The 25,742-nt window shown below is 50.2% G+C and overlaps 1 protein-coding gene across 1 annotated transcript in view; it reads left to right on the top strand.

The window, feature by feature from the left end:
* Positions 1-25,376, top strand: part of LOC146057564 (immunoglobulin superfamily member 3-like) — a 66,984-nt gene extending 41,608 nt beyond the window's left edge. The window contains exons 6-10 of the mRNA XM_083168941.1: positions 4,475-4,870; positions 6,605-7,009; positions 7,120-7,509; positions 8,715-9,113; positions 24,834-25,376. Coding sequence (XP_083025067.1) covers positions 4,475-4,870; positions 6,605-7,009; positions 7,120-7,509; positions 8,715-9,113; positions 24,834-25,075 — 1,832 coding nt within the window. The 3' untranslated portion in view covers positions 25,076-25,376. The remainder of the gene's footprint in view (positions 1-4,474; positions 4,871-6,604; positions 7,010-7,119; positions 7,510-8,714; positions 9,114-24,833) is intronic.
* Positions 25,377-25,742: the final 366 nt, after the last annotated feature.

Here is a 25,742-nt window from a genome sequence, read left to right on the forward strand (position 1 = left end):
CCCTATATCTCTAACCTGATCTCCACTCACACTCCCTCCCACTCACTCTGCTCCTCCCTATATCTCTGACCTGATCGCCACTCACACTCCCTCCCACTCACTCTGCTCCTCCCTATATCTCTGACCTGATCGCCACTCACACTGCCTCCCACTCACTCTGCTCCTCCCTATATCTCTGACCTGATCTCCACTCACACTCCCTCCTGCTCCTACCTATATCTCTGACCTGATCGCCACTCACACTCCCTCCCACTCACTCTGCTACTACCTATATCTCTGACCTGATCTCCACTCACACTCCCTCCTGCTCACTCTGCTCCTACCTATATCTCTGACCTGATCGCCACTCACACTCCCTCCCGCTCACTCTGCTCCTCCCTATATCTCTGACCTGATCTCCACTCACACTCCCTCCCACTCACTCTGCTCCTCCCTATATCTCTGACCTGATCTCCACTCACACTCCCTCCCGCTCACTCTGCTCCTCCCTATATCTCTGACCTAATCTCCACTCACACTCCCTCCCACTCACTCTGCTCCTCCCTATATCTCTGACCTGATCGCCACTCACACTGCCTCCCACTCACTCTGCTACTACCTATATCTCTGACCTGATCTCCACTCACACTCCCTCCTGCTCACTCTGCTCCTACCTATATCTCTGACCTGATCTCCACTCACACTCCCTCCCGCTCACTCTGCTCCTACCTATATCTCTGACCTGATCTCCACTCACACTCCCTCCCGCTCACTCTGCTCCTCTCTATATCTCTGACCTGATCTCCACTCACACTCCCTCCCGCTCACTCTGCTCCTCCCTATATCTCTGACCTGATCGCCACTCACACTCCCTCCTGCTCACTCTGCTCCTCCCTATATCTCTGACCTGATCGCCACTCACACTGCCTCCCACTCACTCTGCTCCTCCCTATATCTCTGACCTGATCGCCACTCACACTCCCTCCCACTCACTCTGCTCCTCCCTATATCTCTGACCTGATCGCCACTCACACTACCTCCTGCTCACTCTGCTTCTCCCTATATCTCTGACCTGATCGCCACTCACACTCCCTCCCACTCACTCTGCTCCTCCCTATATCTCTGACCTGATCGCCACTCACACTCCCTCCCGCTCACTCTGCTCCTCCCTATATCTCTGACCTGATCGCCACTCACACTGCCTCCCACTCACTCTGCTCCTCCCTATATCTCTGACCTGATCGCCACTCACACTCCCTCCTGCTCACTCTGCTTCTCCCTATATCTCTGACCTGATCTCCACTCACACTCCCTCCCGCTCACTCTGCTCCTCCCTATATCTCTGACCTGATCTCCACTCACACTCCCTCCCACTCACTCTGCTCCTCCCTATATCTCTGACCTGATCGCCACTCACACTCCCTCCCGCTCACTCTGCTCCTCCCTATATCTCTGACCTGATCGCCACTCACACTGCCTCCCACTCACTCTGCTCCTCCCTATATCTCTGACCTGATCGCCACTCACACTCCCTCCTGCTCACTCTGCTTCTCCCTATATCTCTGACCTGATCTCCACTCACACTCCCTCCCGCTCACTCTGCTCCTCCCTATATCTCTGACCTGATCTCCACTCACACTCCCTCCCACTCACTCTGCTCCTCCCTATATCTCTGACCTGATCGCCACTCACACTCCCTCCCGCTCACTCTGCTCCTCCCTATATCTCTGACCTGATCGCCACTCACACTACCTCCTGCTCACTCTGCTTCTCCCTATATCTCTGACCTGATCGCCACTCACACTCCCTCCCGCTCACTCTGCTCCTCCCTATATCTCTGACCTGATCTCCACTCACACTCCCTCCCGCTCATTCTGCTACTACCTATATCTCTGACCTGATCGCCACTCACACTCCCTCCCACTCACTCTGCTACTACCTATATCTCTGACCTGATCGCCACTCACACTCCCTCCCGCTCACTCTGCTACTACCTATATCTCTGACCTGATCGCCACTCACACTCCCTCCTGCTCACTCTGCTCCTCCCTATATCTCTGACCTGATCTCCACTCACACTCCCTCCCGCTCACTCTGCTCCTCCCTATATCTCTGACCTGATCGCCACTCACACTCCCTCCCACTCACTCTGCTACTACCTATATCTCTGACCTGATCGCCACTCACACTCCCTCCCGCTCACTCTGCTACTACCTATATCTCTGACCTGATCGCCACTCACACTCCCTCCTGCTCACTCTGCTCCTCCCTATATCTCTGACCTGATCTCCACTCACACTCCCTCCCGCTCACTCTGCTCCTCCCTATATCTCTGACCTGATCTCCACTCACACTCCCTCCCGCTCACTCTGCTCCTCCCTATATCTCTGACCTGATCGCCACTCACACTACCTCCCGCTCACTCTGCTTCTCCCTATATCTCTGACCTGATCGCCACTCACACTCCCTCCCGCTCACTCTGCTCCTCCCTATATCTCTGACCTGATCTCCACTCACACTCCCTCCCGCTCACTCTGCTACTACCTATATCTCTGACCTGATCGCCACTCACACTGCCTCCCACTCACTCTGCTACTACCTATATCTCTGACCTGATCGCCACTCACACTCCCTGCCGCTCACTCTGCTCCTCCCTATATCTCTGGCCTGATCGCCACTCACACTCCCTCCCGCTCACTCTGCTCCTCCCTATATCTCTGACCTGATCTCCACTCACACTCCCTCCCGCTCACTCTGCTCCTCCCTATATCTCTGACCTGATCTCCACTCACACTCCCTCCTGCTCACTCTGCTCCTACCTATATCTCTGACCTGATCTCCACTCACACTCCCTCCCACTCACTCTGCTCCTCCCTATATCTCTGACCTGATCTCCACTCACACTCCCTCCCACTCACTCTGCTCCTCCCTATATCTCTGACCTGATCGCCACTCACACTGCCTCCCACTCACTCTGCTACTACCTATATCTCTGACCTGATCTCCACTCACACTCCCTCCTGCTCACTCTGCTCCTACCTATATCTCTGACCTGATCTCCACTCACACTCCCTCCCACTCACTCTGCTCCTCCCTATATCTCTGACCTGATCTCCACTCACACTCCGTCACACTCACTCTGCTCCTCCCTATATCTCTGACCTGATCGCCACTCACACTGCCTCCCACTCACTCTGCTCCTCCCTATATCTCTGACCTGATCGCCACTCACACTGCCTCCCACTCACTCTGCTACTACCTATATCTCTGACCTGATCTCTGCTCACACTCCCTCCTGCTCACTCTGCTACTACCTATATCTCTGACCTGATCTCTGCTCACACTGCCTCCCACTCACTCTGCTCCTCCCTATATCTCTGACCTGATCGCCACTCACACTGCCTCCCACTCACTCTGCTACTACCTATATCTCTGACCTGATCTCCACTCACACTCCCTCCTGCTCACTCTGCTCCTACCTATATCTCTGACCTGATCGCCACTCACACTCCCTCCCGCTCACTCTGCTCCTACCTATATCTCTGACCTGATCTCCACTCACACTCCCTCCCGCTCACTCTGCTCCTCCCTATATCTCTGACCTGATCTCCACTCACACTCCCTGCTGCTCACTCTGCTCCTCCCTATATCTCTGACCTGATCGCCACTCACACTCCCTCCTGCTCACTCTGCTTCTCCCTATATCTCTGACCTGATCTCCACTCACACTCCCTCCCGCTCACTCTGCTCCTCCCTATATCTCTGACCTGATCTCCACTCACACTCCCACCCACCCTCATTGTCCTGATGAAAGAATATGTTCACTCGGGTTGGGATCGTTTGGTCGAATGCATTATGGTCGAATGTCATTACATCGAATCCATTAGGTCGAATTGCTAAAAGGTCGACATGACTCTAGGTCGACATGGGAAAAGGTCGAAATGATTCTAGGTCGAAAGGTCATTAGTTCGACAGGTCATTAGGTCGACAAGGTCATTAGTTCGACATTGTCTAGGTCGACATTCACAAAGTCGACATGGGGTTTTTCACTGTTTTTTTACCTGAATGTCAACACAGTCGACATGGACACAGTTTAAAGTGCACTGCATCCCCTCGTATCGCTCGCTGCGCTCGCTATGCGTCGGGCACGGTGCCTCGCTACGCTCGGCACACTATTTTATTCTCCCACCACGCCCTAGTGGATGGTAGGGCATGAAATACCGCCTGTCAGCACATGTCGGCTCAAAAAACAGTGAAAAACCCCATGTCGACTTTGTGAATGTCGACCTAGACAATGTCGAACTAATGACCTTGTCGAGCTATTGACCTGTCGAACTAATGACCTTTCGACCTAGAATCATTTCGACCTTTTCCCATGTCGACCTAGAATCATGTCGACCTTTTAGCAATTCGACCTAATGGATTCGATGTAATGACATTCGACCATAATGCATTCGACCAAATGACCGCATCCCGTTCACTCTTCTGTTTGCAGACCGCTCGCTCAGCGCCACGCTGATGACGAGGAACGCCCGGGTAACCTCTGGTGATGGCGCCGCTCTGTTCTGCAGGGTGACTGCTCAGTACGGCCTGCTGGATAAATCCCTGCTCTGGTCCTGGGACTTTCAGCCCAGCTCCGACCCGAAGGGGCCCTTTCAGAGTGTGGCCACTTTGTCCAGGAACGGCCTGTCCTGGGGGAACTCAGCCTCCAGCTTCCAAGGAAAGGCGCAGCTGTCCATAGAGGGTAACACCGCCACACTGACGATATTCCGGATCCAGCCGGAGCAGGATGGATCATACATGTGCCGAATCGGGGTCCTGTATCCAGGCATTAACGTGACGACGCCTTCAGTGTCCTCCAATGTCATGTCCGTAAATGTGCAGTTACCATGTAAGTGTAATGGTCACTATGTGTATCTGTAATATGCCATAACCCCTGATACGTTATTACTAATATTCATTTATATAGTCCCAACATATACCATAGCGCTGCACAACACAGTAATAAGATGGGACTGAGACTCCAGGAGCCAGTGGAAGCATTAGCCTCGGGGGGGGGGGGGGGGGGGGGGGGGTATAGCTGCAGTCAGGCTGTAGATGGTACAATGTACAGGTAAAGGCCGCTTAGCTGCATTCAGTGTGTATCAGAGTGCGAGTTTATAGCCCGCAAAAATTACAACTGATCCTGAATCAGTCCCTGTGTGTGGTTGCTATGGACTGAGTGTCCCACAGCATGTCAGTAAATATCCCGCAGGCATAGCATTACTAACATTTACTGACATGGTCGGAGCGCAGTTAAGGAACCACCTATGTGGGTCACTCTGTGAGGTTGCCGTGTACCAATCCCACCTGGCGTCACCCTGTGAGCACGATGGTAGTATGGCAGGAAAAGTGTTGGTGAGGAGTCCAAGCAGCATACGGCTAGACTGTGACTGTTACAGTGGCGGATCTAGACTTCTCTTCTGGGGGGGGGGGGGGGTTTACTGTTTAAACTTGACCCTCCCCCTCCAGTCCTGACTCTTCCCATTGTAAGTCTGCCCCCCCCCAAATAATAATAATAATAATAAAAAAACAATAATAAATGTAAAAGAAAAAACCCTGCATGGGGGGTCTGCGTTGCAAACACACTGTATGTGCAGCCGGACGCACCAGCAGCCGGACAGTGCACACGCAAGGGAGCTCCAGGCTGTGGCTGCTCCCGCTAGTCAGGTGACTTCATCCTGAAACCGGGCACACAACGGCCACACACCCGCCGTGCTGCAGACACAGCCCACACGGTCTGTGAACAATCAGGGTGGCAAACCACCTAATTTACAGCCCACCAGCCAATAGGACAGCAGGATGGGGAGAGAAAGCCCCGCTATATCAGCTACTGGGTGAGAGAGGCGGCGGCATCACCTCCCCATCATCACTACAATCATTACTTAGTAGGTGCGGGTGCAGATGCGGCCGGCGGCAGTGAGGAGTATACCCTCACTCCCCGCAGTGATTCCACTGGCCTGGGGGGGGACCGCCCCATTCGCCCCCCCCCCATTAAATCTGCCCCTAGACTGTTAGGAGCACAGATGTAATAGACATTTAAGCAGGGCCGGAGCACCCCCAGGCGAGGGGGGGGTGGGGCGCCCCGGTGCCTACGGGGGGGGGGGGGGGATACCTGCGGCACTGTGTGGTCTGGCGGCGGGATCCCTGCAGTGATGTGCGCAATCCGGCAGCCAGGCGGCGGCGCGGGAAGCGCTGATGGGTTTGAAAACTCGCCGCACGCTGATTGGCTGAATCTCAGCCAATCAGCATGCGGAATGTTTTCAAACCCAGCAGCGCTTCCCGCGCCACCTGGCTGCCGGATAGCGGCCATCACTGCAGGGACCCCGCCGCCAGATCACACAGTGCCGCAGGTACCCGGCACGGACACCCCTGCAGCCTCCATGCGAGAGGCGAGGGGCGAAGTGCCGCCCTCCAGTGGCTGGCGCCCTAGGCAAATGCCTAGATTTGCCTAGTGGTGGCGCCGGCCCTGTATTTAAGGGATTCTCCTCTCCTGGTCCCCACATTATCCGGAGCTGTGGGGGAAGCACCCCTGTACACCCAGTGACCCCTGTAATTGCCATACTTCCTGTCCCTCTGTCCCCAGCCAGCCGTCTTCTGATGAACACCGCCACCCGGCTGTTGTCCGTGACCAGTGCGCAGGACGAGGCTGCTGTGACCTGTGACATCAAGGCCTGGACTCCTGGTTCAGTCCTGAGTGTGGCATGGTTCTTTCTCCCACCCAAGGCCACCTCTCCAGTGGAAATCCTGACGGTCAGCCAGGAGGCGGTCATTTCTCCCAACCCATCCTTCCCAAGATCAAGATCTAGGTTCCTCAGTGAGAGAGTCTCTGCGGGCGCCATCACCCTGTGGATCCTAAGACCAGGCCCCGGGCAGGTGGGGTCATACTACTGCGCTGTGCAGGAGTGGCTGCGGAAGGAGAGCGGGGCCTGGACCAGGCTGGGGGAAGAGAAGTCTTCTGGGACCACAGAGATAGTCTTCAGGGCTTCAGGTACTAAAAGCCGATAATAAATACCACGGACTGGGCAGAACTTTGGGTCCTTCTCTGCAGACATACGACGTGTCTATAAAGTCCTCTAATTCTCCTATTCTCACCCACAGACACAACCCTGAACCTTCCTAAGGAGAATGTGAGCTCTGAGGTTCCGGAAGGGGGTGACGTTATGCTGACTTGTCCCATGGGGGTGGCTCCCAGCCCTGCATCCCTCTACTCTGTGTCCTGGTATTACCAGAGGCCGGGCCTCTACTCCACCACCCTCCTATTCCGAGCTGGTTGGGACGGGGTCACTGAGTATGAGGAGTCACTAGCCCAGCGATTGCAATTTGTGGCCACAAGCCGGGGCAATTACAGCCTAATTCTGAGGAGCGTGAGGCAGGAGGAGACAGGGACTTACTACTGCCGGATGGAGGAGTGGAGGCTGCAGCCAGAGCGATGGAAGATGGAGGCCACAGATGTGTCAGGTTACCTGCGGCTCACAGTCATCAGGCCAGGTAGGTTACAATCACAGAGAGTCCTCTGTATCTTGTCTGTGCTCTCTGTCCATTACCAGCAGTCTGACACAGAGGGCGCGGGGTTCTGCGGGACACAGGGTGCGGGGTTCTGTGGGACACAGGGTGCAGGGTTCTGCAGTACACGGGGTTCTGTGAGACGCAGGGTTCTGTGAGATGCAGGGTTCTGCAGGACACAGGGTGCGGGGCTCTGCAGGACACAGGGTGCAGGGATCTGCGGGATCCAGGGTGCGGGGTTCTGCGGGACACAGGGTGCAGGGTTCTGCAGTACACGGGGTTCTGTGAGACGCAGGGTTCTGTGAGATGCAGGGTTCTGCGGGACACAGGGCGCGGGGATATGCGGGACACAGGGTGCTGGGTTCTGTGTGACACAGGGTGCTGGGTTCTGCGGGACACAGGGTGCAGGGTTCTGCAGGACACAGGGTGTGGGGATATGCGGGACACAGGGTGCTGGGTTCTGCGGGACACAGGGTGCGGGGTTCTGCAGGACACAGGGTGCGGGGTTCTGGTGGACACAGGGTGCAGGGTTCTGGTGGACACAGGGTTCAGGGTTCTGCAGTACACTGGGTTCTGTGAGATGCAGGGTTCTGTGAGATGCAGGGTTCTGTGGGACACAGGGTGTGGGGTTCTGCAGGACACAGGGTGTGGGGTTCTGCGGGACACAGGGTGCGGGGTTCTGCAGGACACAGGGTGCGGGGTTCTGGTGACACAGGGTACAGGGTTCTGGTGGACACAGGGTTCAGGGTTCTGCAGTACACTGGGTTCTGTGAGACGCAGGGTTCTGTGAGATGCAGGGTTCTGTGAGATGCAGGGTTCTGTGGGACACAGGGTGTGGGGTTCTGCAGGACACAGGGTGTGGGGTTCTGCGGGACACAGGGTGTGGGGATATGCGGGACACAGGGTGCTGGGTTCTGTGGGACACAGGGTGCAGGGTTCTGCGGGACACAGGGTACAGGGTTCTGCAGGATAATAGGCACATGGTTTTGTAGGACAGAGGGCATGGGGTTCTGTGGGGAACAGTGCGTGGGATCGGGTGGGAAAAAGGGTACCGGGTGTCTATCCATAGACAGTGCTGCATGCCTCTATCACACCCTGCTCCACCTGTAGGTACTTTGGAGTATTATATACAGTAGGTTGGCAGTAGTGTGTTATATATTATTATAATAAGTGTGTCCCTTTCCTCCCAGGAGACCATCTGATTGTGAACCACACTGATGTAACCCTCCTGGTGCCAGAGAAGTCCAGCCTCACCTTGCCCTGCCAGGTACTGTCTGTGTCCATACCCAGCTCTGCCCTCTCTGTCACCTGGTGGAGAATCCTCGGACCTGGGCACCCAGAGAAACTGGTGTCCAATGCCAGTCACACAGGTGTGTTTCACTATCCTGGCGAGGAGGGGATGGGCATCCGCCTGCGGTATGAGAGGGCATCAGAGCGCACAGGGACCCTGAGGATCCTCAGAACACAGGAGGAGGATGCTGGAGTCTATTACTGCAGGGTCCAGGAGTGGGTGCTGAGCCCACGAGGGGCCTGGAGGCTAATAGGAGAGCGCAGATCTGGGAACATCACCATAATTGTCCAGCCAGAAGGTACAGTACTGTATAATGCCTCCAACCATAAGGTACAGCACTGTGTAATGTCTCCAGTCAGAAGGTACAGCACTTTGTAAGGCCTCCAGCCAGAAGGTACAGTACTGTATAATGGGGGTGGTGGGAGATAACAAGTTATCAAAAGGTGGGGGGCGCAAATGATGAGTTGCCCTATCAAAGCTGCTGTGTACTAAAAAGGGGTGGTCAAACCCGTAGAGGTGAACAAGACAGATGAATGGTGTACACTGCGCTGATAAATGAACGAGACAGCTGCCAATATAAATCAATAACAACTATTTATTAATACATAACAGAAAATATATGAATAACACTGGATGGCATTGAGTGCTCGAATGGATAGAGCTTTAGGGAGGGAATAACAGTTAGAGATCAGTCCATACGGTACCGTATTTCTTTGGGGAGTGGAAGGTGAGATCCGTTCCTATGGTGCCTTTAGGATGTCCTTGTTGTAGTCCCGTTAGATGGGGGTCCTGTTCCTAATAGGATGGCGGTATGATAAGGGGGTAACGTTCCCCGGCCAGATGGTAAGGCGTCCACTCCGGTGGACTCAGGACAAATCCTCCAAAACTGGGGTAAAGGACAAGATGGATGCAGGATAGGCTGGTTCGGACTCAGATGAAATCTCCCAATGCTTGTAGCAATTAGTATGGGACTGTGGGTTCCCTCTCCTCCACCAACGCGTTTCGCCTGTAGAAAAGGCTTTTTCAAGGTGTATGGAAGCATTGTGGCTTCAGGGTTTAAATACCTGTGTTGTTATGATAATGAGCTACCTAATTGGCACCTGTCTTATGCATAATTAGCAAAAGGATACTTCAAAATATACAATAAATAGAAAGATCGCATGAGCAGAGGATATATATTTATATATAATAATTAACACAGAAAACTGTATAAAAATACAAAAGAATATCAGACATAAAACAACATTTGCATAGAAACCAGATATCCGGTATCGGAGCCTTGGAACGCATTGGACTTCCTGTTTCGGTATAAGGGTATGTTTTCTTATTCATCTCTGGACCGCACACCGTTTCCGGGTGCGTCCAGAGCCCATGCGCGCACTGGGGTCTTCCCTCTGACGTGTTCCCATATCTCTTATCGCGCCCGGAGGTGGTGGAACACAAAACACTTCCGGGTTTGTGTTCCACTCGGGCTAAAATCATCCACATCGGTTGCATATGGCTTTGGCCACCCTAAATGCAAACGGGGGGCGTATTATTTGTTTTATATAATTGTATACTTGTATATTTCGAGCATTAAAGGGATTACTGTAGCCCGTGATGTCACGGGACCCTGGCGGCCATTTTTCTTGATGGCAATAGTTCCCTACATGCATAATACACGGAAAAGTATACAAGTGCTATATGTTTAATAAAGGGATATATTTTTTTGGTTGGTTCCGGGCATTTTTGGGTACAGAGGGAGTATTGCTATACATGTTGGATACATTAGATGCACTTATAGTAGTTTCAAGTTAGATAGAGTATGGTCAATATAGTTTATATCTAGAAATACAGTAACAGCACCAGAAAGAGAATAAGACTAATAAATGAATAAATAGATACATATATACCAAGAAAGGTATAGTATTTACTTCAAAGGAGATATTTTGATTTTGGCAATTGCAGAGACAGAAAAAAATAGTATGCATATTAGGTACATTACATGTACAGGTTGAGTATCCCTTATCCGAAATGCTCGGGACCACGAGCATTCCAGATAAGGGAATATTCCGGTTTTTAGAATCATTTTTTTTTTGTCATACTTACCTGCCCCTGGTGGGTCCCCGATGGTCCCACGGCGTCCATGGAGTCCTCCGGCGTCCACAGCAGGCCACCAGCACCGTCTCCGGCGTCTCCAGCGGTCCCAGGAGTGCTTTGCGCAAGTTCCCAGGCGCGCCGGTGACGTCACCGGCGCGCGCGCGCGCACTCGCGCAAAGCACTCCTGGGACCGCTGGAGACGCCGGAGAGGATGCTGAAGGCCTGCCGTGGACGCCGGAGGACTTGGTAAGTATTAAAAGAGGGTTAGGGGGGAAAAAAAACAACAACAAAAAAATTTGAATTATTCCAAAAAACCACGGTTTTTGGAATAATTCGGATACGGGATGCCCGGATACGGGATACCCGACCTGTACTTATGATAGACATACGTTTGATACCGTGTGGTCAATACAATTTGTGTAAAGGGTACAACCCTTTCATTATACAGTAACAGCACCAGAGAATTAGCAAATAGATAGAATCATATATATCGAAAAGAGGACCAGAAAAATATATATATATATAAAAAACTGGAGCAAAGCACTTGTGGCATGATTATAGCTGTATTTTCATGTATAATGAAAGGATTGTACCCTTTCCACAAACTATATTGACCATACTCTATCTAACTTAAAACTACTATAAGTGCATCTAATGTATCCAACATGTATAGCAATACTCCCTCTGTACCTAAAAATGCCCGGAACCAACCAAAAAAATATATTCCTTTATTAAACATATAGCACTTGTATACTTTTCCGTGTATTATGTATGTAGGTGTTAGGATCTCCTGTGCCACGCTGCCTGGCGAGGCACTACGTGGCACTGGCTGGTAGGAGAACTGATCGGGAATGGAGGGCAACCTCGCCAACCTGACTCCGTTGCTACCAGATGGAGTTGGCGTGTGAGTGCGGGGATGCTAAGCTTCACCACTAATAGCCGCGTTCGTGGGAGCCCGTTAGTCAGGCTCCCACCTCGATGCCACCTGGTCTTATGTATGTGACAACTCACACGTCAAGGCCAGTGATGAACAAGGGGAACCTCTAACTGACACCTGCTGGCGAGAGTACCCACGGCGCTCCCGTAAATGGCCCTAGGAGCCTGGTGTAACAACAGTGTCAGGATGCGACCACCCACGGGTGTAACAATACACAAAAGATGACTCAATAAGCTGAATGTAACAATACACAAGAGATGACTCAATAAACAGGACTGTAACAATACACAAAGATGACTCAATAAACAGGACTGTAACAATACACAAAGATGACGCAATAAGCAGGACTGTAACAATACACAAAGATGACTCAATAAGCAGGACTGTAACTTAGCTGGAGCTGAGCGGCTGCGGGCAAGGCAAGGAACCAGCCGAAGGGGTGGATAACGCTGGAGAGGGACACCCAGGAATACCAACGAAAGCTCCAGGAACCGGGAACACTCAGGACGCTGGGTCAGAACTATAACCGGCGTCTGAGTGTCCCGGCATCAGGGTTTAAATAGCACAGCCTCCATGGGCAGATGAGGCTGCGTTGAGCGCTTCCTCTTCCGCCCGGCCGCCCGGCGTCCCCCGTCGCCTAGGCAACCGGGGCGGGCGCTGAGGAAGTGGCCGGGCGTGAGACTCCTGGCCGTTTGTGACGTCAGACGGGGGGCGTGTGTCGTTGACGCGACCACGTCTCCAGACGCGGCGACGCCCCCTGACGCGGCGCCGTCCTGGTTGCGTCGTCACAGCCGGGACACACCGCGGAGAACCCCCTGCGTCAGCGCCAGAGCTGGCTGCAGAGGTAACAGCAGTCACAGCCGGGACGGAGCGCAGAGAACCCCTTACGTCAGCGCCAGAGCTGACTGCAGGGGTCATAACAGTACCCCCCCTTGAGGAGGGGTCACCGAACCCTTACCCCCAGGTTTAAACGGAAATTTCCTAAAGAACTCGGCCCTAAGTCTGGGAGCATGAAGAAGTCTGTCCGGGACCCAGGATCTCTCTTCATCCCCAAATCCCTGCCAATGAACAAGAAATTTAAGTTGACCCCGGACAACCTTGGAATCAAGGATCTGTTCAACCAAAAATTCCTTGTGGCCCCTGATAATCACAGGTCTCCTGGACTGTTTCTGGTGAAGGAGAGTGGAAACCGGCTTAAAAAGGGAACAATGGAAGACGTTATTGATCCTCAATGATCGGGGTAATTGTAACTGAAAGGCCACTGGGTTAACCTGTCTGGTAATGAGAAAAGGTCCGATGAATCTGGGGCCCAATTTATGACTTTTCTGACGTAATTTGATAAATCGGGTTGAGAGAAAGACTTTCTGGCCCACCCTGAATGGGCAGGGTTTCCTGTGCCTGTCATAAAACATTTTGGAACGGGCCGAGGAAAGATTCAAGGCAAGACGCACCTTTTTCCAAGAATCCCTAAGAACAGAAACTGCCGAGGGAGTTGAGTGAGAGGATTTAACAGGAACATCAAAGGAATTGCATTTGGGATGAAAACCGGTGTTACAGAAAAATGGTGAAGTCTTGGTTGACACGTGATAGGAATTATTATAAGAAAATTCCGCTAACGGCACCAAGTCTGCCCAACCGGTCTGACATTTAGCAATGAAGCAACGTAAATATTGTTCCAAGGCCTGATTAACCCTCTCGGTTTGTCCATTCGACTGAGGGTGGTATCCGGAGGACAAGCTGAGCTGGATACCTAAGTTGGAACAAAATGCCCTCCAAAAGCTGGCGACAAACTGGGGTCCCCTGTCCGAGACAATATCTCTGGGGAGACCATGAAGTCTGAAAATATGGGTAATGAAAAGTTGAGCCAATTCTCGAGCCGAGGGAAGTTTGCGCAGAGGTATAAAATGAGCCATTTTACTAAAGCGATCAACAGTAACCCAAATGGTGGAAAAATGGGAAGACAAAGGAAGGTCGACGATAAAATCCATAGAAATGTGGGACCAGGGTCTGTCTGGAATGGATAAGGGTAGAAGCTGGCCCATGGGTGTTACTCTGGGAGATTTCTGTCGAGCGCATACCGGACAGGCTGAGACAAAACGGGTGACGTCCTGTTTCATGGAGGGCCACCAGACTGCAGTGGAGAGACTTTCAAAGGTCTTGGTGATGCCCGGATGGCCAGCCAACTTAGTGGAATGGAAATCCTTGAGGACAAAATCACGCAGAGCCTTGGGGACAAAGAGTAGGTTCTGAGGAGTCGACCGGGGAGCAGAGGACTGGGAAGCAAGAACACGAGTGGCCAAGTCTTGGGTTAATCCAGCCAAGATAAAAGCTGACGGGATAATGGTCTCTTCTCCCAATTCCGGGTCCTGAGAAGACTGGAAACTCCGGGAAAGCGCATCGGCCTTGACGTTCTTAGGACCGGGTCTGAAGGTGATGTTAAATCGAAAACGGGTAAAGAAGAGAGCCCATCTAGCTTGACGTGGGTTGAGTCGTTTGGCCGACTGGATATATGCTAAATTCTTGTGATCGGTAATAACGGTGATCACGTGTTCTGCTCCCTCTAGCCATTGGCGCCATTCCTCAAAGGCCCATTTTATCGCAAGAAGCTCTCTATTACCAACATCATAATTCTTTTCAGCGGCGGAAAATTTCCGTGAAAAATAGGCACAGGGATGCAGTTTATTATCCAGACTATGAGTCTGGGAGAGCACGGCTCCTGCCCCAACATCGGAGGCGTCAACTTCCACTAAGAACGGCTTCCGGGGGTCAGGATGGTGAAGAATGGGGGCAGAACAAAACGCCTTCTTCAGCCGTTCAAAGGATTCAACGGCCTGTGGGGACCAGTCTTGTGGGTCTGCTCCCTTGCGAGTGAGTTCCACAATGGGAGCCACGATATCTGAAAATGAACGAATAAATTTACGATAGTAGTTAGAGAAACCCAGGAACCTCTGAACGGCCTTGAGGTTAGTGGGGCGTGCCCATGACAGGATGGCTTGAACCTTCTTAGGCTCCATGGAAAAACCTTTGGGAGTAATGATATAGCCCAGGAAAGAAACTTAGGAAACTTCAAACTCACATTTCTCTAACTTGGCGTAAAGTTGGTTCTCGCGTAACTTTTGGAGGACCATGCAAACATGCTGCCTATGTTCGGTCAAAGTTTTGGAAAAAATCAAGATATCGTCTAGATAGACCACGGCAAAAACTCCTAAAAACGGCCGGAGTACCTCATTAATGAAATCCTGGAAGACGGCAGGAGCATTGGCCAATCCGAAGGGCATCACCAGATATTCGTAGTGGCCAGTATGCGTGTTGAATGCCGTCTTCCACTCGTCCCCCTGTCTGATTTTTATGAGGTTGTATGCTCCTCTCAAATCGATTTTAGAAAAAACAACGGCTTCACGGATCTGGTCGAATAACACAGAAATGAGGGGTAAAGGATAAGAATTCTTAATGGTGATCTGATTCAAGGCCCGATAATCAATACAGGGGCGCAAAGTCCCATCCTTCTTTTCAACAAAGAAGAACCCTGCCCCCACAGGGGACTTGGACGGACGGATGAAGCCTTTTTTTAGGCTTTCTTTAATATAATCTTCCATAGCGTGGGACTCAGGAGCGGAGAGAGCATACAAACGCCCTTTGGGTAATCTGGCATTGGGGACAAGATCAATGGTACAATCAAACGGCCGATGGGGAGGCAGTGTTTCTGCTTCTTTCTTTGAAAACACGTCAAGAAAACTGTGATACGATGAAGGTAAAGAAGACAAAACAGGAGATACCGCCCGAAGAGGAAGAGAGAGACAGCTGTCAGAACATGCTGATCCCCATCGGGTGATCTCGCCCGTAGCCCAATTGACATTAGGATTGTGTTTCCTTAGCCAAGGCAGCCCCAAGACAAGAGGTGCAATAGGACAATGAAAAACTAAAAAAGAGATTTCCTCGGAATGTAAGGCTCCTATAGACAACCGGAGGGAAGGAGTACGGGAGGATATGCTGCCATTGGATAGTGGTAAGCCATCTAAACCACACACCGACAGGGACCCCTCAAGGGGGATGGGTTTGAACCCTAAGGATTCAACCAATGTGGCGTCCATAAAATTGCCAGCTGCGCCACAATCCAAAAAGGCAGACACCTCCCGAAACGGTTTCCCAAAGGAGATAGTGGTCTTGATATAAATGGATTCCATGGGGGAAAAACAGTTAAGGCCTAAGTGAACCCCCCCAAGGTTACCTAGGCCCTGTCTTTTCCCGCCTTAAGCGGACAGAGCACAGCACGGTGACCGGAACCACCACAATAAAGACACAATCCCTTAAGTCTTCTCCGACTCTTTTCGGAGGCGGAGAGGCGAGTGGCCCCTAACTGCATGGGTTCCTCCCCTGAGTGGTCGGAAGAATCACCCGGAGGGGATGAGGGAAAGACCCCAGACTCTCTTTCTCTCTGACGCTCCCGAAACCGTCGATCTACCTTGATGGCTAATTGCATCATCTCATCTAAGGATGTGGGAGATGGGTAGTGTACCAGGGCGTCTTTAAGACCATCGGACAAGCCAATTCTAAATTGGCTGCGTAGGGCTGGGTCATTCCACCCAGAATCGATGGCCCACCTCCTAAACTGTGTGCAATATCCCTCTGCCGTACCTTGCCCCTGACGTAGGGCTCGGAGATTGGCCTCAGCTGAGGCAGACCTATCGGGATCATCATATAACAACCCCATGGCTGAAAAAAAAAGAACTGACGGAGGAGAGGGCCTCATCTCCTGCAGGGAGCCCGAATGCCCAGGTCTGGGGATCCCCCTGTAGGAGAGAAATAATTATCCCCACTCGCTGAACCTCTGAACCGGAGGACAGAGGACGCAGTTTGAAATACAGTTTACAGGACTCTCTGAAGTTGTAAAAAAGGGAACGATCTCCAGAGAAACGATCAGGGAGATCGAGTCTGGGCTCTGGGCGTCTAGACGCCGACAGGACTCCGTGTACCTGTTCCTCCTGCGTATTGACCCGGAGGGTGAGTTTTTGGAGTTCCTGTGTGAGAGTGTGGATCTGGCCCACCAGAGCATGTCCCGTGGCCTGCTGGGAAGGATCCATGACAGACTATGACCCGCGACTGAGTATAAATATATATATTATCGGGCCGGTTATAATGTTAGGATCTCCTGTGCCACGCTGCCTGTCGAGGCACTACGTGGCACTGGCTGGTAGGAGAACTGATCGGGAATGGAGGGCAACCTCGCCAACCTGACTCCGTTGCTACCAGATGGAGTTGGCGTGTGAGTGCGGGGATGCTAAGCTTCACCACTAATAGCCGCGTTCGTGGGAGCCCGTTAGTCAGGCTCCCACCTCGATGCCACCTGGTCTTATGTATGTGACAACTCACACGTCAAGGCCAGTGATGAACAAGGGGAACCTCTAACTGACACCTGCTGGCGAGAGTACCCACGGCGCTCCCGTAAATGGCCCTAGGAGCCTGGTGTAACAACAGTGTCAGGATGCGACCACCCACGGGTGTAACAATACACAAAAGATGACTCAATAAGCTGAATGTAACAATACACAAGAGATGACTCAATAAACAGGACTGTAACAATACACAAAGATGACTCAATAAACAGGACTGTAACAATACACAAAGATGACTCAATAAGCAGGACTGTAACTTAGCTGGAGCTGAGCGGCTGCGGGCAAGGCAAGGAACCAGCCGAAGGGGTGGATAACGCTGGAGAGGGACACCCAGGAATACCAACGAAAGCTCCAGGAACCGGGAACACTCAGGACGCTGGGTCAGAACTATAACCGGCGTCTGAGTGTCCCGGCATCAGGGTTTAAATAGCACAGCCTCCATGGGCAGATGAGGCTGCGTTGAGCGCTTCCTCTTCCGCCCGGCCGCCCGGCGTCCCCCGTCGCCTAGGCAACCGGGGCGGGCGCTGAGGAAGTGGCCGGGCGTGAGACTCCTGGCCGTTCGTGACGTCAGACGGGGGGCGTGTGTCGTTGACGCGACCACGTCTCCAGACGCGGCGACGCCCCCTGACGCGGCGCCGTCCTGGTTGCGTCGTCACAGCCGGGACACACCGCGGAGAACCCCCTGCGTCAGCGCCAGAGCTGGCTGCAGAGGTAACAGCAGTCACAGCCGGGACGGAGCGCAGAGAACCCCTTACGTCAGCGCCAGAGCTGACTGCAGGGGTCATAACAGTAGGGAACTATTGCCATCAAGAAAGATGGCCGCCAGGGTCCCGTGACATGTTGGGCTACAGTAATCCCTTTAATGCTCGAAATATACAAGTATACAATTATATAAAACAAATAATACGCCCCCCGTTTGCATTTAAGGTGGCCAAATATATATACAGGTTGAGTATCCCGTATCCAAAATGCTCGGGACCAGGAGAATTTTGGATAACGGATTATTCCGTATTTCAGAATATTTTAATATTTCAATTATGTATTTTGAAGTATCTTGCATGTATGCTGTATAAACACATAAAATACACACAAATATATTTTATTTGTTCAAAAAACAAGGTTTCAAAACATAAAACAAAATGTGTGTACTATCTCAGCACTGAATTTGAATGCCAAGCAATCATTGTCTTGCACATATATAGTGCCAGTTACATATCATGTCCCCAGTGATGCTGTTACAAATGTCCCCAGTGAGTTTTTAGCAAAAAAATAATTATTTTTTCACTCTCTGGAATGTATGGTTTTCGGAATAATTCGGATAACGGATACTCGGATACGGGATACTCAACCTGTATTACTCCAAGCCATATGCAACCGATGTGGATGACCTTAGCCCGAGTGGAACGCAAACCCGGAAGTGTTTTGCGTTCCACCGCCTCCGGGCGCGATAAGAGATATGGGAACACGTCAGAGGGAAGACCCCAGTGCGCGCATGGGCTCTGGACACACCCGGAAACAGTGTGCGGTCCAGAGATGAATAAGAAAACATACCCTTACACCGAAACAGGAAGTCCAATGCGTTCCAAGGCTCCGATACCGGATATCTGGTTTCTATGCAAATGTTGTTTTATGTCTGATATTCTTTTGTATTTTTATACAGTTTTCTGTGTTAATTATTATATGTAAATATATATCCTCCCTGCTCATGCGATCCTTCTATTAACTGTATATTTTGAAGTATCCTTTTGCTAATTATGCATAAGACAGGTGCCAATTAGGTAGCTCATTATCATAACAACACAGGTATTTAAACCCTGAAGCCACAATGCTTCCATACACCTTGAAAAAGCCTTTTCTACAGGCGAAACGCGTTGGTGGAGGAGAGGGAACCCACAGTCCCATACTAATTGCTACAAGCATTGGGAGATTTCATCTGAGTCAGAACCAGCCTATCCTGCATCCATCTTGTCCTTACCCCAGTTTTGGAGGATTTGTCCTGAGTCCACCGGAGTGGACACCTTACCATCTGGCCGGGGAACTTTACCCCCTTATCATACCGCCATCCTATTAGGAACAGGACCCCCATCTAACGGGACTACAACAAGGACATCCTAAAGGCACCATAGGAACGGATATCACCTTCCACTCCCCAAAGAAATACGGTACCGTATGGACTGATCTCTAATTGTTGTTCCCTCCCTAAAGCTCTATCCATTCGAGCACTCAATGCCATCCAGTGTTGTTATTCATGTCCATTCAGTTTTTATTCATATATTTTCTATTATGTATCAATAAATAGTTTTTATTGATTTATATTGGCACCTGTCTCTAAATTCAACTGTCACATTAATTTATCAGCGCAGTGTACAGCATTCATCTGTTTTTTTCACAGTACTGTATAATACCTTAAATCAGAAGGTCCAGCACTGTGTCATTTCTTCAGCCGTAAAGTACAGTAATATGTAATTCCCCCAGCCAGGATGTACAGTACTGTGTAATGTCTCCAGCTAGAAGGTACAGTACTGTGTAATGCCTCCAGCCAGAAGGTACAGTACTGTGTAATGCTGCCAGCCAGAAAGCACAGCACTGTGTCATGCCTCCAGCCATAAAGGGCAGTACTTTGTAATGTCAACAGCCAGATGGTACAGTACCGTGTAATGCCCCCAGCCAGAAGGTACAGTACTGTGTAATGCATCCAGCCAGAAGGTACAGTACGGTGTAATGTCTTTAGCCAGAAGGTACAGTACTGTGTAATCCCCCTGCTAGAAGGTACATTATTGTGTATTGTCTCCAGGCAGACAGTAAAGTACTGTGTAATGCCCCCAACCAGAAGGTACAGTACTGTGTAATGTCTCTAGACAGAAGGTACAGTACTGTGCAATGCCTCCAGCCAGAAGGTACAGTACTGTGTAATGTCTCCAGCCAGAAGGTACAGTATTGTGTAATGCCCCCAGCCAGAAGGCACAACAATGTGTCATGCCTCCAGCCAGAATGTGCAGTACTGTGTAATGCCCCGAGCCAGATGGTACAGTACTTTGTAATGCCCCCAGCCTGAAGGTACAGTACTGTGTAATGCCTACAGCCAGAAGGTACTGTACTGTGTAATGTCTTCAGCCAGAAGGTACAGTACTGTGTAATGTCTTCAGCCAGAAGGTACAGTACTGTGTATTGTCTCCAGGCAGAAAGTACATTACTGTGTAATGCCCCCAGCCAGAAGGTACAGTACTGTGTAATGTCCCCAGCCAGTAGGTACTGTACTGTGTAATGCCTCCAGCCAGAAGGTACAGTACTGTATAATGTATCCAGCCAGAAGGTACAGTACTGTGTAATGTCTCCAGCCAGAAGGTACAGTACTGTGTAATCCCCCAGCTAGAAGGTACAGTACTGTGTAATGCCTTCCAGCCAGAAGGTACAGTACTGTGTAATCCCCCAGCTAGTACAGTACTGTGTAATGTCTCCAGCCAGAAGGTACAGTATTGTGTAATGCCCCCAGCCAGAAGGCACAACAATGTGTCATGCCTCCAGCCAGAATGTGCAGTACTGTGTAATGCCCCGAGCCAGATGGTACAGTACTTTGTAATGCCCCCAGCCTGAAGGTACAGTACTGTGTAATGCCTACAGCCAGAAGGTACTGTACTGTGTAATGTCTTCATCCAGAAGGTACAGTACTGTGTAATGTCCCCAGCCAGTAGGTACAGTACTGTGTAATGCCTCCAGCCAGAAGGTACAGTACTGTATAATGTCTCCAGCCAGAAGGTACAGTACTGTGTAATGTCTCCAGCCAGAAGGTACAGTACTGTGTAATCCCCCAGCTAGAAGGTACAGTACTGTGTAATGCCTTCCAGCCAGAAGGTACAGTACTGTGTAATCCCCCAGCTAGAAAGTACGGTACTGTGTAATGACTCCAGCCAGAAGATACAGCACTTTCATTGCCCCCAGCTAGAAGGTAAAGTGCTGTGTAATGCCCCCAGTAAGATGGTACAATACTATGCAATGCCCCAGCCAGAAGGTATAGCACTGTGTAATGTCTCCAGCCAGGAGGTACAGTACTGTGTAATGCGCGCCTGCCAGAATGTACAGTGCTGTATAATGCTTCCAGACAGAAGTAACAGCACTGTGAAATGCCCCAGCTATAAGGTAAAGTGCTGTGTAAATGCCCCACTCAGAAGGTACAGTACTGTGTAATGAATCAGCCAGAAGGTACAGAACTGTATAATGCCTCCAACCAGAAGTTACAGCACAGTGTAATGCCTCCAGCTAGAAGGTACAGTATTGTGTAATTTCTCCAACCAGAAGGTACAGTATTATGTAATGCCCCATCCAGAAGGCACAGCACTGTGTATTGTCTCCAGCCAGAAGGTACAGTACTGTGTAATGTCTTCAGCCAGAAGGTACAGTACTGTTTAATGACCCCAGCCTGAAGTTACAGCACTGTGTAATGCCTCCAGCCAGAAGGTACAGTACTGTGTAATGTCTCCAGCCAGAAGGTTAAGTACTGTGTAATGCCTCCAGCCAGAAGGTGCATGACTGTATAATGCCTCCAGTCAGAAGGTACAGTACTGTGTATAATGTCTTCAGCCAGAAGATACATCACTCTGTAATGCCTAGAACCAGAAGGTGCATGACTGTGTAATGCCTCTAGTCAGAATGTACAGCACTGTATAATGCTTACAGCCAGAAGGTACAGTACTGTGTAATGTCTCCAGCCAGAATGTACAGCACTGTATAATGCCTCCAACCAGATGGTACAGTACTGTGTAATGTGTCCAGTGAGAAGGTACAGCACTGTGAAATGCCCCCCAGCTAGAAGGTAAAGTGCTGTCTAATGTCCCCAGTCAGAAGGTACAGTACTATGTAATGCCTCAGCCAGAAGGTACAGAACTGCGTAATGTCTTCAGCCAGAAGGTACAGTACTGTTTAATGCCCCCAGCCCGAAGTTACAGCACTGTGTAATGCCACAAGCCAGAAGGTACAGCACTATGTAATGTCCCAGCCAGTAGGTACAGCACTGCGTATTGCCTTTAGCCAGAAGGTACAGTACTGTTCAATCTCCCAGCTAGAAGGTACAGCACTGTGTAATGCCCAAAGCTAGAGGGTACAGTGCTGTGTAATGCCCCATCAGAAGCTACATTTCTGTATAATGCCTCCAGCCAGAAGCTACAACATTGTGTAATGCCTCCAGCCAGAAGGTACAGTACTGTGTAATGCCTCCAGCCAGAAGGTACAGTACTGTGTAATGCCTCCAGCCAGAAGGTACAGTACTGTGTAATGCCTCCAGCCAGAAGGTACAGTACTGTGTAATGCCTCCAGCCAGAAGTTACAGTACTGTGTAATGCCCCAGCCAGAATGTACAGTACTGTGTAATGCCCCCAGCCAGATGGTGCAGTACTGTGTAATGTCTCCATCCAGAAGGTACAGTACTGTGATTGATTGATTGATTGATTGATTGATAATATGGAGTGTGCATCTGCACCATGTGTTTTTCTGTACTGTGTAAAGCCCCCAGCCAGAAAGTACAGCACTGTATAATGCTTACAGCCAGAAGGTAAAGTACTGTGTAATGTCTCCAGCCAGAATGTACAGCAATGTATAATGTATCCAGACAGATGTTACAGTACTGTGTAATGTGTCCATCCAGAAGGTACATTACGGTGTAACGCCCCCAGCTAGAAGGTACAGTACTGTGTAATGCCCTGTCAGAAGATACAGCACTGTGTAATGCCCCCAGCCAGAAGGTACAGTATTGTGTAATTTCTCCAGCCACAAGGTACAGTACTATGTAACGCCCCCATCCAAAAGATACAACATTGTTTAGTGCCTCCAACCAGAAGGTACAGCACTGTGTAATGCCTCCAGCCAGAAGGTACAGTATTGTGTAATTTCTCCAGCCACAAGGTACATTACTATGTAATGCCCCCACCCAGAAGATACAACACTGTTTAATGCTTTCAACCAGAAGGTACAGCACTGCGTAATGCCCCCAGCCAGAATGTACAGCACTGTGTAATACCCCCAGCCAGAAGGTGCAGTACTTTGTAATGTCTCCAGTCAGAAGGTACAGCACTGTGTAATGCCCCCAGCCAGAAGGTACAGTACTGTAAATGCCTACAGCCTGAAGGTAAAGTACTGTGTAATATCTTCAGTCAGAAGGTATATTACTGTGTAATGTCTCCAGCAAGAAGGTACAGCACTGTGTAATGCGCCCAGCTAAAAGGTACATTACTGTGTAATGCACCCCATCAGAATGTACAGCACAGTATAATGCTTTCAGCCAGAAGGTAAAGTACTGTGTAATGCCTCCAGCCAGAAGGTACAGTACTGTGTAATGCCTCCAGCCAGAAGGTACAGTACTGTGTAATGCCCCAGCCAGAAGGTAAAATACTGTGTAATGTCTCCAGCCAGAAGATACAGTACTGTGTAATGCCCCTAGCCAGAAGGTACAGCACTGTGTATTGCCTCCAGCCAGAAGGTACAGTACTGTGTAATGTCTTCAGCCAGAAGGTACAGTACTGTGTAATTTCACCCAACCAGAAGGTACAGTATTATGTCATGCCTCCATCCAGAAGGTACAGTATTGAGTCATTCCTCCAGCCAGAAGTTAAAGTACTGTGTAATGCCCCCAGCCAGAAGGAACAGTTCTGTTTAATGTCAACCAACCAGAAAGTACAGTACTGTGTAATGCCTCCAACCAGAAGGTACAGTACTGTATAATGTCTCCAGCCAGAAGGTAAAGTACTTTGAAATGCCCCCAGTCAGAAAGTACAGTACTGTGTATTGCCTCCAGCCAGAAGGTACAGTACTGTGTAATGTCTCCAGCCAGAAGGTACAATACTGTGTAATGTCTCCAGCCAGAAGGTACAGTATGGAGTCATGCCTCAAGCCAGAATGTACAGTACTGTATAATGTCTCCAGCCAGAAGATACAGTACTTTGAAATGCCCCCAGTCAGAAGGTACAGTACTGTGTAATGCCTTTTGCCATAAGGTACAGTACTATGTAATGCATCCAGTCAGAAGGTACAGTACTGTGTAATCTCCCAGCTAGAAGGTACAGCACTGTGTAATGCCTCCAGCCTGAAGGTACAGTACTTTTTAATGCCTGCACGCAGACGGTGCAGTACTGTGTAATGTCTCCAGCCAGAAGGTACAGTACTATGTAATGCCACCCAACTAGAAGATACAACACTGTGTAATTCCTCCAACCAGAAGGTACAGTATTGAGTCATGCCCCCTGCCAGAGAGTACAGTACTGTGTCATGCCACCAGACAGAAGGTTCAGTACTAATTAATGTCTCCAGCCAGAAGGTACAGCACTGCATAATGCCTCTTACCAGAAGGTACAGTACTGTGTAATGCCCCAGCCAAAATGTACAGTACTGTGTAATGCCCCAGCCAAAAGGTACAGTACTGTGTCATGGCCCCAGCGGGAAATTACTGTACTGTGTCATGCCTCCAGCCAGAAGCTGCAGCCTCCTCCCTGGCCTCTCTGTAGGCTGCGGCCTCCTCTCCTTCAGCTTAAATATAGATGTCTCTTCTGTCTTCTCCCATGTGAATAGTTGCTGATATGCGTTATAATAAATAGATGAAGTCTCCATTGTTTATCTACCTCAGGTGACCGCTCACAGATCTGCTCATCCCGACCTCTCTTCTCCTTTCTTGCCATGTTCCCATTTCTCTTCATATTACTGGTGATGCTTCTCGCATGGAGATACCTAAAAAGAAGGAAAAACAAAGCTGGAAAGTCCAATCTCAAGAACCAGGGACAACTCTTATCTCCTGTGACCATGTGTGAGATGAACGGTGATGGTGGTGGTGGTGGGGGGGATGTACCTGGGGCAGAGGAGGCTGAATGACCTCTGGTTCCTCCTAGTACTGTTCTGAAGATAAATTGTAGCCCTTGCTATGTGTCCATCTGCCCCCAACCAGCATCTGAGGGATCCAAGCCTCACATCCGGACCAGTATCAGCACTGTGTAAAGGCCGAGATGACGTATAACTAATATCTCAGTGTATTACATGTCTGATGTGTATAATATACGATATGACCATGTACATGAATGTAAAGAGAATTGTATGCAGAAGATAATAGTAGGTAATAGTGAGATCACAAAGCAGCAATGTAACAAATGATTGTTTAATAAAAGGGCTCAATATATTCTGCCTAATGATATCTGTCATCAGAGTTATAGTGTTAGGCTGTGGGGGGGGGGGGGGTTAGAGTTACAGTGTGGGAGGGGTGAGTTAGGGTAAAGCTGCGGGTGAAGGTGATCGATCAAATTAACGTATGCCTCCTGTTATGATTATCTGTTCAATCAATGTATGTCTGATATTGGTGTAATAGTTATGTCTCCTGTGAGTATTGGAATCAGGACATGTCTTGTATGTAAACTGTAGGTGACCCTGGTTTTAGTTTGAGGCCTGTATTTCCTCAGTGTGACATCTGTGGACTCCTCCGGAGTTAGGATGTAAGATAAGATCTGAGCCCTCATAAACCATGGTCCAGAAGAAGAGGTTAGAGTTT

Source organism: Crinia signifera, chromosome 2, assembly GCF_055691185.1.
Source record: "Crinia signifera chromosome 2, ASM5569118v1, whole genome shotgun sequence".
Classification (NCBI taxonomy): domain Eukaryota; kingdom Metazoa; phylum Chordata; class Amphibia; order Anura; family Myobatrachidae; genus Crinia; species Crinia signifera.